This window comes from Trachemys scripta, chromosome 11 (genome assembly GCF_013100865.1).
Source record: "Trachemys scripta elegans isolate TJP31775 chromosome 11, CAS_Tse_1.0, whole genome shotgun sequence".
NCBI classification, from domain to species: domain Eukaryota; kingdom Metazoa; phylum Chordata; order Testudines; family Emydidae; genus Trachemys; species Trachemys scripta.
Window position 1 is genome coordinate 38,250,003 of NC_048308.1, and position 12,629 is coordinate 38,262,631.

At 39.6% G+C, this 12,629-nt stretch overlaps 1 protein-coding gene and 1 long non-coding RNA gene across 9 annotated transcripts in view; one reads left to right on the top strand and one right to left on the bottom strand.

Annotated features, from left to right (window-relative positions):
* Positions 1–243: 243 nt before the first annotated feature.
* The window catches only part of LOC117884722 (neurabin-1-like), a 75,165-nt gene continuing 62,779 nt past the window's right edge, over positions 244–12,629 (bottom strand). For 5 of the 8 annotated variants that reach the window (XM_034785386.1, XM_034785388.1, XM_034785390.1 and 2 more), the window contains 2 exons: positions 5,855–6,043; positions 1,685–1,852 (listed from right to left, as the gene is read on the bottom strand). In XM_034785386.1, the coding sequence (XP_034641277.1) occupies positions 1,685–1,852; positions 5,855–6,043 (357 nt within the window). Of the gene's footprint in view, positions 1,853–5,854; positions 6,044–12,629 lie in introns of those variants that run through there. The other 3 variants (XM_034785391.1, XM_034785389.1, XR_004647647.1) reach the window with 2 other exon arrangements.
* The window catches only part of LOC117884724, a 7,367-nt gene continuing 1,077 nt past the window's right edge, over positions 6,340–12,629 (top strand). The window contains exons 1-2 of the long non-coding RNA XR_004647648.1: positions 6,340–8,737; positions 10,243–10,326. This is a non-coding gene — a long non-coding RNA (uncharacterized LOC117884724). The remainder of the gene's footprint in view (positions 8,738–10,242; positions 10,327–12,629) is intronic.

The window sequence follows — 12,629 nt, forward strand, 5'->3', positions numbered from 1 at the left end:
CCTGGCATTACAGGTCTTGCACCACTCTAGAATTCTGACCAACCTGTCCCAGCAGACAAAAATTCTCCTTTGCAAGCAACAAGAACTCCTCTGGCCACTCAACCTCTGGAAATTGATTGATTGACTAGATGCCAGGAATCATCTACCTTAAACTCACTAATTTCCTAAGAATTAAAAATAAGCAAAACAATAAGCTTCTTTTCTTAATTAAAACACAGAACTAAAAATAGAGAAGACATTTAATAGAAATATGAACTTTAAATTTTATTTGAAAATTAGTAGAGTGAATGTGCATTTCCACAAAGTCCTTTTCCTCTTCTGAATTCCAGAGAAATCTTCCATATTTTAAACACTTGAGAAATGTCAGAAGTGAAAGGATCATTTAATTAAAAATGAAAAACATTAATTCATATATTTAAAGGAGAACTTGGTCCACATAATTGCAATATTTAAACCAGCAATTCAGAATTCCAAGATCTTATAATTTTCTATTCCACTCCAGGATGGAATTAACATTTTTATTCCATTATTTTTCTGGAAAAAAAAATCTAAGGAAGTGCTTTTGTAATATTTCTACAAGCTATTATGCAATTACACAAGAACACACATCAAATCATGTTCTAAACTATTCCAAGAATCAAATCCTCCTTTAAAAAGAAAGTCTATAATAGTCTACAATTTAACAATTAAATACAATGCAGAAACCCAGTGCTTCATTGATTAAATTTTTTCTGCAATTCTCATCTCTGTATTTTAAGTATGGAAAAACAGTATTGTTTAAAATTAGCAAATATATAAATTTGGTCCCCAAAAATCTTCTAGTGAGTAGAAAAAAGAGAAATACTCATTGCAAATGGATCTTATTCATAGCATAAAACTATAAAACTATATTATTTAGGAAAAATATGTAAAAAAGGATCTTTTATTTATGTTTACATCCTGTTCCAACATCCCATAGTGTAGCTTACAGAGAGAATTTAGTGTTATGCTTGGCGTAAGTAGTCTGTGAAAACTACTTACATACTATTTTCAGTAAACTGCAACAGATGAAATTCAAAAATCAGCATTACTACAGTAAATTTTGAATTAAAAATGGACCACTGGGAAAACAAGATTTTAAAGAAAACAATTCAATAAATTTGAAATACAGGCTTTGTTTTTTTAAATAAATTTGACATTGCTGTTTTCTTAAACTTAATTTTTTCACTATACAACATTAGTGGCAACAGATAAACAGTGTCACACTGAACTTGATGGCAGGATTTTCTATTGTCCATATATCAGATTAAACCCAATATTTATAGTTTAAGTCAACTGCAAGAGTTTGAATGAATACCTCCCCTCCTCCCCCAACGTCACATCCCACTTTCCACAAACATATAAGTTTCAATGGATATTTCAGGGATATGGTGTTTTTACATATCAGTCATAAAAGCACGCACAGTACTTAAGGCAGAAAATTAAATTGTCTATTAGTACAGGCAGAATCAACTAGATATAAAAATACTGAAAACATTATTTCATTTTAATGGAACATGTAATGGGGAGGGAATACAGAAATTAAAGTAAATAACCTACCATGTTAAACTGTTGCACTTTACCTCCCCAATTGTACAATTATATACAATTTTGTTGCACTTCTTCAAGTTGAAGTAAGTCTGTGCTAAAATAAAACTAAATCATTTTAACAGCTTGATTCTACAGCAGCTACCACTCTGCCAGTCTTGCGAACTTCTCTTTCCTTCTTTTGACCTTTTTCTTTCTGTTTTTCCAGTTTTTCTTGTGTTTTTTTAATATCCTTAATTTTCTTCTTTATTGTGGATCGGTCATTTTGGCTGGAAACCCCCAGAGCCTTTAAGAGAAATTGTGTTTAGTTACTCTGGTTTCAAGAAAGTATTACAGAAGCTGCAAGAAATTGTACAGCTCTTTACATCTGAGATAAAGGGAGTAAACTGATAGAAGATTATTTACAATTTTTAACTAATGTGAGATGGCCACCTTGCTGATAAATGGGGTGGTGGAGGTGAGTAGCCTAGGTTTTGTATTGTTGTGAATAGTAAGTTTCACCTGGCACTTAAAGTGGAGTATCAGAGACTTTCTAATGAGTGATATAACAATCAAATTAAACTGTTTTAAATTAATCTTCTGCTGGCTCCCTTGATGCAGCTGCACTTTACATACACTAACTGCTGTTACCGTATTCCTACTTCCTTTACAGAGAAAGGGCTGGTCCACACTAACCCCCCCACTTCGAACTAAGATACGCAAATTCAGCTACGTGAATAACGTAGCTGAAGTCAAAATATCTTAGTTCGAACTTACCGCGGGTCCACACGCGGCAGGCAGGCTCCCCCGTCGACTCCGCGTACTCCTCTCACGGAGCAGGAGTACCGGTGTCGACGGCGAGCACTTCCGGGATCGATCCCAGAAGATCGATTGCTTACCGCCGGACCCGGAGGTAAGTATAGACGTAGCCAATGTTGCTGAACTCAGATCAATCATCTGCGATATTTAATAGCTTGAGAAAACTTCTACCTATGAAAACAACTTGCAGGACTCTAACAACTGTCTTAACAGTGTCACATTCAGTTAACTGAACCGCCAAGAATTGTATGAAACAAAGCTGCTTAAGCTAATGGGTGAAAAAAATCCCTCTTCTCCCCCCACAGTAATACCTTTAAAATGCCAAAATCCAACTTGATTTAAAAAATTTTTTTTTTTCAAATCACTTCATATAGAAGCAAAAAGGGGCAGGCTCAAAAGATTCCGAACGCCCAATATTTTTTTTTAAAAATGGGACTGCAGGGTGATTTTACATTAGAAATTCAGGTTTTGTGATAATGTCTCCCTGGGCAAACAAATGAAGTTGAAAAGACAACACTGAGACATTACTTCAGATTTGAATTCAATTTGAATTAACATTTATGAGCTCCTTCCTACCTCCTCCTCTGCCAGCACTGACCCTAGTCTCCCACAATACCTTCACCTGCCACAATGAGCCCATTCCAACCTCTTCTGCATTATTCCATTCTCATTCCCTTCCTAACCCTTTTTCTAGCTTCTCGTTGTCCCCTGATTCCTTCCTCTCACAATGCAAGCCCACCCTGGTCTCTTCTATCCTCAAAAAAACCACAACACACATCCCACAACACTGTTTGTCTCTCCAATTGTTTCACCATCTCTCTCCTCCCAGTCACCTCAACTTTTCAAATATGCAGTCTAACACTGATGTAGTTAAAGCACTGATGGAAAGGGATTATTTCAACCCTTGCAGTCTCTTTTTTCTCCACTCTACTGAAATGATTGCAAGGTCTACCAGTCTCACGGCAGGGAGGGAGAGAACACTGCCACATGTAAGGGGGCCGAAGCCATTGCAGTGGCCAGGCTGTGGTGGGGACCAGCAGCCAGGCTCGCGGCCAGGTGATATTCCACTCCTGCTCCCCCCCCGCCCCCAGCCTTGGCCCCAGGCTGGGAACAGAGTTGTGCTGAGGTTGGGGATGGGAGCAGGCGCGGGGACTGGAATGCCACTGGGGGCGGGGAGGGGCCGGCCGGCGCTTCCTCCCCAGAGCTGCGGCCCCGCTCCCAGCTCCGGGGGATGGTGGTGGTGCGGAGAGGGATGGGGGGTGAGGGGAGGGACGGACGGGACACAACCCTCAAAAGTTTGGAGACCACTGCTTTAAAGCTTTAATGTAATTGGGAACTGATTATCTGAGATTGCCTCTCACCTTGGTGCCACATTTTTCCCATGGGTCTGTCATCATCTTGGATCGGTTAACCTCCAGGTAATATTGTAAGGGCCAGATTTCCCCCCAGACGTTTAGGAAGGGAATATTATTTACTTATTAGGAGCCATTTGTTGTGATGGAAAGGGACTCTACTTGTTATACTGAATATTAACATGGGATGGTCTATCTCAGTTATTGTAAGCATTGCAAGAACACGGTAATGTCTTTTAATAGAAGATAACTTTATAAATCAAAAGGATTAAATCAAAATAAAGGGCTGAAATCAGTACTCAGTGAAGTCAATGGCCAGACTCCTATTAATTTCAGTGAGTATTGGATCAGGCCCTAAATCACTACACACATTTTTCAAAGTAATTTTGAAAAATCACTTGCTGAGGTGATACTATACTATAAGGTATAGTAGCAATACAATCAGACTTTTGAACAAGGGTTGATTGTTCGTTCGTGCAATGTATTAATCCAATATTAGGCTAATATAAAAAGGAATCCTGTCAGCTTAATAGTTTTTTAAAAAATAGGTTTCTTTGACTGTTACTTAAACCATAATAGATCATTATAATGGAATCTACAAAGTAAATTATCTTTCTTTAAACACTACTTTGCTTGTTTACTTTTTGCATTTCTCTCAGGTAGGACAGTGGAAATAAAATAGTTCACTTATTTATAGACGGTTTCTTTTTAATTTCACTTCCAGGTTCTTATGCTTTAGCACAGCATTCAGTGTAAACAGGTACTGCAGTCCCTTTAAAAAAAATTCCATTGGCCTTCCAAATAAATTCATGGAAGCATTTCTATTAGTCTTGTGTTTGCAAAAGCATGTTTATAACTTAAATTTTGAGTAAAACTGGACCTTACAAGGTACGTTTTAGGCAACTAAAATGAATATTTTAAAAGGTGGATGTAGTAAAATTGAAAACATTTTCCATAATTTTAACCTGCAAGTATGTATACATTTCATCTTCCCTAATGACACTTTTGTATTAAGTTGGACAGTAACATTTGTGAGTAGAGTGCATTTCAATTTTTGATCAGCAGATGGCAACATCTGATTTCAGTTCCCAAACAGCAGTGTTATTTTATATCTGGAGAACTCCAGTGCAATACTGTGACTGTTTGAAGCACCAACATGCCACACTTCCCGTAGTTATCTGTTAAGACACTGAATATTGTTTTCCCTGTTGTCCAAGGAAACATTTCTATGTTAAGTTATAGGAAATTTAGAGTTGCAAATCCATTCTAAGAGACAGATGCATTTAAATGGCAAAGTTAAAGGTTCATAAAACTACATTTTGTCTTCATAGAAAGATATTCTAATCCCGCTATTAGTCACTAGATTTTGATTTCAGACTTTACTGAATTCTGTCAGAGAAAACCTCCTTTTAGAATAACACCTTGCCAATCCAAAAGTAGTCTAATATGAATGAACAAACAAGAGTGGAATGGACATGGAGCATGCAATTATCAGAGGCAAAATGACCACCTCAAGGCCGCAGCTGGTTGTCTCTCTTGGGTTTTGTAAAAACCCAGCTATGTATCAAGAAAACATGCAAGGAAAGGCTTCTATATTAAATAATAAATAATAATAATAATAATAAAAGTAGGCTCTTCAATAATGGCCAAATCAGAAAGTAGTAAGATCTTAAGGAAAGGGGGCTGAATTTTTATCTGAGGGGCATGGATCTGGATGAAAGTCAGATTTCTGAACTGAAGCCTACTGTGCTATGTATATGAGCTAGTTGGGACCTATTTTGCTACCACCTTTGAGATAAACATACAAATCCCGCCTTTGGGGCTTTAGTTGCTTTGAGTTTTAACATATTGTCACAGAGGAAGAACTGTTTAGTTTGTGCTTTCATTCTGTTATCACATCCTTTTCATATTATTTTGATACACTTCACCTTTAATTTGATGTCATTCACTGACATCTATTCTACCATGCCAAGAACACAGCAGTAACTGGGACTCTTTAAAAAAAAAAACAAAAAACAACAACGACGCCTGAATAGGAAAAGGATAAGTATCTATATTTAAAAGACGTATATATGAACTGGCAATCATAAACTTCTAACATTTATAAATTACAAATACACACAGGGGCATGTACTTACCTTTAGCTTATCACTGTCAAGCAGCATTAATTGCTGTCCATCTATATTCTTGGCGGTAAACTCTGCAATATATTGCTCCATGTTCATCCCCATCAACCAATGGCATACCTGTTGGGTTGTCCACTCTGAAATTGGTCTACTGTGCCACTGATTTTGTTTTCCTGTTGCTGCACAATCATCATCTAGTGCCTAACCAATCAAGAAAGTTACAGTGAATAGTTTAAAATGAAACATTTTTCCTACTTAACTATACATCTAATTTCAGTTACCAACTGAGTTTGGGTAACAAAATGCGTATTTTCAATATAATTCTAGCAATTCTATCACGCAAAATCAATTCACACAGTTCTGAACTTGAAAGTTAAGTATCGTAATGAAAATATTTTGATCTAAATTTAAGTAACTGGATTTTAAAAGTTTTAAAAATGGTATTTTTCCTTCTACAAAACTTAACGTTTGTTTAAAGTCTTACAGGGCCTCAACTTGTAGTCACAGTTACATTTTTTTTTTTAAATTCAAGACATATAAAAGCATCACAGTAGCCAAGAGGACAAAATTCATTACAAACGTAAGAAAGATGAAAATCTGCAAGGCCTTTTAGTTCTGTCTGAGAAGTTTATTTCTAATGAAAGTCTAAAACGCTGACTTAAAACCCAGGATTAATGTACCCCAGTGCAAGCTTCCTCAATTAGTTATTATAGCACAATCCTGACATGTAACAATGTTACTCCTCCTGTACTGTGTCTAAAAAGAAACAAGTGACAATTGAGTCACATGCTGTGGCAATTTGGGAGAATGCACAAACACCTATGAAACAATCCAACTCATTTTCCTTTGTGACCAAAACATGATTTTTAAATTTCCAGTTCTCAGTTAAAAATATATGTTTAACATAAATAACTATGGTTATTACTAAATTTGGCATATTTCTCCAAAATCAGAAGACCTGTTTATTCTCTTACTTCATCCTGACACACCAATATTTTATCTTTACTTTCACAGTCTAGCCAGTAGGTTACCTGAGGAGTATCAGGACTTGTAGTATTCCATTGAACCTGTACCGCTATCAGCATGCCTCCCTGGCGAGGTAACATTTATACTTTTTGGGGGGTGGGGGAGGCTGCTGCTGCTGCCCCCGCCAGCTCAGCTTTTCTGGCTGAGCTACAGCTGTTGCTAGAGGCCAACTGGTAGCCTCAGCTGCTAGGACTGGACTACGGTTCCAGCTGCCCCCAACAGAGGCTGCTGCAGGGCTTGCTAGCTCCTACAAAGAGGCTGCTCCCTGCCTGTGAATGGTGTGGCCCATGTGGGCCGGTGGAGCAGCAGCTGCCTGCACCTTTCATTTTCTCACACAAGAGAAGGGGAGACAAAGGTGAATTAAGTGTAGAGCTGAAGGGCAGGGACCCACGAGAATGTGCCTCCCTCCTGTCCAGACAATTGCAGGGTGTACTGGACCATGGACAGGGAAGATGTGTAGAGAAGGGTCTTTCAATTACTGAGTAGTGAAAGGAAAGACAGTTCCCACATACTGTGTATTTGTTGTACTTTTCAGCTCAATCACAGCCCTTCTACTTTACCACTTGTATTCTTGGAATGTATAGGATTTTCAGTTGTTTGTGTTCTCTTAACCTAGGGGAAGGCACAACTACACCTCTACCTCATTATAACGCTGTCCTCGGGAGCCAAAAAAAGAAAATCTTACCATGTTATAGGTGAAACCACGTTATATCGAACTTGCTTTGATCCGCCGGAGCACGCAGCCCTGTCCCCCCGAAGCGCTGCTTTACCGCGTTATATCCAAATTCGTGTTATATCAGGGCAGAGGTGTATTTTTTCCTTAGCTTAGGGAGGATCACTATGTCAAAGTTTGAGAACCCTTCTCTTGCTTTTACTGGAAACAATGAGGTCTTTGTCTATTCAGGACAAAGGAGTTTGTGCCTGCCTCCACTCTAGTTGATATACACAAGAGAGACCTCACAACTGTTACAAAATAGCTCAGTGAGGAAACAATCTTCTAAGCAATGTTGTCTGAAGTACTTTATGTAATGCCTGTATCTGGATAGAGACACAGTGAAGTTTTCTACCTAAGATATCAGGCAGTAGATTCCTGAAGAACAGAGAGAAAATCCCCTGTATAAACGGCTAATGGGAATGGAAGATAATTTAAAAAACAAAAAACAAAAACAAAAAAAAACCAGTTTTGAAAACAAATATACTTTTGAAAAGTACTAGAGTTCAGGATTCCTTGATCTGATGCAGTAATGCAAAATATATATTAGTAGGACAGGAGTTCCAGATGTCTGTGGTACCAAGAGACTCAGGATAAAGTGGTTGTTTTGTTTGTTTGTTTGTTTTAACTGCAGCTCAGGTTCATGGGGATTAAAACTCTGATTGCAGTAAAGGCAACTAAAATTATCTGACAATTTACACTTTAAGATCTGTGAAGTGAATGTATTATTCAAACAAAGACATTTTCATATTTGATTGTGAGTAATGGACACTGAGTACAAGCATGTTTAAACTGAACAGCTATTGGGAATCCTAATTTTTGTGAACATAGCTTGGGCAGAGTATGAACAAGTCTACTTGACACCTATTTTCCAGGACAATCTTGAATGTGTTCATCTAGGGGGAAGAACCATCAGCACAAAGAACAGGGTTTGTTATAGGTCCCTTCCAACCCTGCTATTCTATGACTAAGTCAAAAGCAACATTACTTTTAATCTCCATGCCATACTAGCAGCTGCTAGAGATACTTAGAAGTCTTAATTTGTACTTTCAACCCTTCAGGTTTGACCACGGTGTGAGAAGATTAATGGAGAGTCCTGTGGTGGTCTCCTCAATAGAAGCAAGAAAACAAGAATATATATGTTGTCAAAGCTAAAAGTAAAATATTATCCAAATATATTTAAAGTTATATAAAGTATATGAAATCTGGAGTTAAAGTTTACTTATCAGATTTATATTTTGATTCTTTAATCTACAGTGCCTGAATTACAATTGTATTGTTGCCAATCCAGAACATCAATACTTAAGAGGATGTATTCCAGTTACATAAACAGGCCCAGATTCTCTGATACACTAAGTTTCCACTTGATACAACAGGAGAAATCAGGTCCCTCAGGGAGTGTTACAGCTATCTGGCTCTCAGGGAGGATCTGTGCTGCTGGCCCCCAAGCTGCGCTAACCTACTCCTGCTGACAAAACTCCAAGGCACTGTAACCCAGTCATATCCTCAGACACTCCTTCCTGACCCAGATCCTCCTACGTTAGAGTCGCAGTGCAAAAGCCAGGTACATTGATTATGCCAGCTGAGAGCTCCCCCACACCCAGGGAATTCTCAGCTGGCCAGATCCAGCTGCTTTCCAGTACCTTTGCATCTCTAGAATACCACAAGAGGGCCAGAATCTGGCTCATACTTTTTTCCTTTAATCCTATAAAAACGACATGTTAACATTACAGTATTATATTGCTTGCTATTTGCTTATTACATACAATAATTTGTAAAATCATCTTATTTACCCTCAAGACTTAATTTTTTATTCCTCCAAAACTCTTTGCCCTTTGGTGCTGACAGGTCTTTCATTCTCCGCCAGCTAAGATTGACAATTTGAGTCAGAAATTATAGATTCAGGCTAGTCTACACTAGAAAATTAGCTTGGCATAACTGCATTGCTCAGGTGCGTGAAAAATCCACACCCCAAGCAGTGTAGTTATGCTGACCTAAGTCCCCATGTAGACAGATTTATAGGGTTCTTTGAACATGTATTATCTATCTACCAGAGGAAGTAGGGTCACTAAAACAGTCTAAAACACACCCCCACTCCCAAAAAAGGGCAGAGATTTCTGACCCTACACACTTTTTTTTTTCATTGCCACACAGGGAAAGCATGGGGGAAGGTAGATGAAAGAAAAAAAATAGCTAAAACTTCTTTAGAGAAAGTTTGGGGGCTGGGAAAACAGAATGCTAGCCTTTTGTAATTTAACAGAGCTTATAATACAACAATGAATGTGATTAAAAGAACCAAACTTGTGGGTGGGAAGGCTTAAAGAATGGAGAAAAAAGATTAGTCACTGTGTGCAGTAACTAGTTCTTTGAGATGTGTCCCCCATGGGGGCTCTACTCCAGGTATGCATGCATCCCACACGCCTCTGAGCCGAAATTTTCATTAGCCGTGTCTCTTCAGTCCATGCATGCAGTGTTGATATCCTCGTACCCTGCACCAAGGCTGTATCAGGGAAGAGGTTTCCCACACCTTTAATGAATCTTACAGTTGTTGTAGAGTGAGTGAACAGCAAGAACCCTCAATTGTGGAAAGAAAAGTTGTTAAGGTAACCAAATGAACCTTAAGAGAACTAACTGACAATTCCATTTTCTTTAATTGCAACAGATAATCCAGAACAAGCAGAAGCTAGATGGATTCAGGAACAACTTTCCAGAGTTCACACCAGTGACTAAATCCACACTTTTGAAGGTAAGCATTTCTTGTTGAATCTTTCCCACAATTTAGAAATATCTGCTGTAACTCTGCAGAACAGGCCAACTAATTCCTGCAAAAGGAGGAGGCGGAGAATTTTTAGATTATGATGCAGCAGTCAACTGGTGTCCTGGGATGCGGAATGAGTGGAAGATTTGTTGTTGGACAAAGAGCAAGGTGAAACAGGCAAAGGAAACTATGCCTATCTCGACCACGTCAGGCCTATTAGGACAACTCTGGCCTTATCCTGTTAGATTTTGTTCACAATTCTGACATCAAAACTGCCAGGGGAAATGCATAAAAGAGTTGCTTCGTCCTGAGGAGGAAGGCACCTAACATCTCCACCCCTTCACAGAACAGATGACATTTCCAGTTTGTAGCAGTGAAGAGCTCCACCTCTGGGAATCCCCAAGTTTGAATTATACTGACAAGAATCTGGGAGTCCAATTCTCATTTGCAATACTGAGGAATAAAACCTGCTGGGAACATTGGCATTCACATTTTGCCTGCCCAGGAGATACATTGCTGAAATTCTTATGTGATTTTTTTTTTTAAATGCACTAGTTCCATAACCTTATTGCTTTGGTACAGAGGGAAAGAGATCTCACTCCTCCATGCCGACTGATACGCAGGCCACATTGTCTGTCATGAATCTGTCTGATGAGAGGCAGAAAATGGAGGCAGGCATTTCTGACTGCTCTGAGCTCCAACAGGTTGATGTGGAGGATGGTTTATTGGGGTGATGCTCTGCCCTGTACCATGAGAGCATCAAGTTGTTATCCCTAGCCTAACAGATGCATCTGTGGCTATAGTTACCCTTAGCATAAGCTGAAGGAAGGGAACTTCCTTCCCCTACACTGCAATGGTCCTTCCACCAATCTAGCGAGTGCTTCACCTGTTGGAAGAACTGACACCCATTTGTCCAGGCTATGTCTCTTTGTGAGCAAACTGATCTGAGCCATCCTGTGAAAGAGTAATCTCACATATTCTGTCACAAAAGTGCAAGCCACCATGTGACCTAGAAGTCGAAGACAGTTTCTGATTGAAGTCTGAGAGCTCCTTTGAATCGTTCAGATAAGACGTGACAGTGTCACGAATCTATTCATGAGAAGGAAGGACTTGGATACCAAAGAATCCAGGGATGCCCCTAGAAATCGTATGTTCTGTACAGGAGTCAGATTTTCCCAAATTCAACTGAAGGCCCAAGTCCAAGAATGAAGAAAGTACCCTCAGCATGGCAACTAACTCCTCTTGGTACAACTGACCCTTGAATAACCAATCATCAAGGTATGGGAATACTACGATTGCCTGATGACACAGGTAGGTGACCACAACCAACTGAACCTTTGAGAACACTCCTTTTGCTGAGGAGAGTCCAAATAGGAGTACCCGGTACTGAAAATGGACCTGGCCTATGACAAAAATGCAGGAATTTTCTGTGGGATGGATGTTTCTCTATGTGGAAGTATGTGACTTGAAGGATGAGGGCTGAAAACCAAACCCTTGAATTCAGAGGAGGAATTATAGCTTTCAGAGTCACCATCTTGAACTTTTGAGACTTCATGAATTTGTGTAGGAGTCTTAAATCCAAGATCACTCTCCAACCTCCATTTTACTTTGACACAAGCAAGTACATTGAGTAGAAGCCCCTTCCCTTGTGCTGATCAGGGACTATCACCACAAGATAAAGAAAGGAGTTTGTCTCCTGTGAGAGGGGTCCCTGAAGAGAGATGGGGAAGGTGAAGGAGGAGGAGGAGGGAGGTAAAATGGATAAGGTAGCTTGAGGATATTTCCAGTACCCATTTGTCCAAGGTGATTCACTCCCATGCTTGCCAGAAATGGAAAAATTAGTCTCCAAATGGGAGGGGGGGAGGCAGGCAAATAGTTGCAGCTGACATACTAAAAGACAAAGTCTGCAGTGAACTTGCATCAGGTGGGCTAATGGATCTCTCTCTGAAACCTATGCTCTTTCTTGGAAGTTCCATTGGTCTCTGAAACCCAGAGATTTGCATCAGGCAGGATCGTTGGGCTGATTGCCATCTACTGAATTTTCTTTTGTTTGCAGGAGCTGTAGCTCTGACCTTGTCTCAGTGGGTCCCGCGCTTCCAGGTGGATTACACTAGCCTCAGAGGCTCACTGTGACTCTCCACGTAGCCCTTCTCTCTCCAGAGGCAAGGGTCACAACCTACTGAGCCATTTTCATCATAAGCCAGCAAGGGAGGTGGAAAGAAGCAACCCTCCCTCACAGTCTCTGTTGTCTCACAGTCTCTGTGATTAATCCGGGGGGGGGGGGGGGGGGA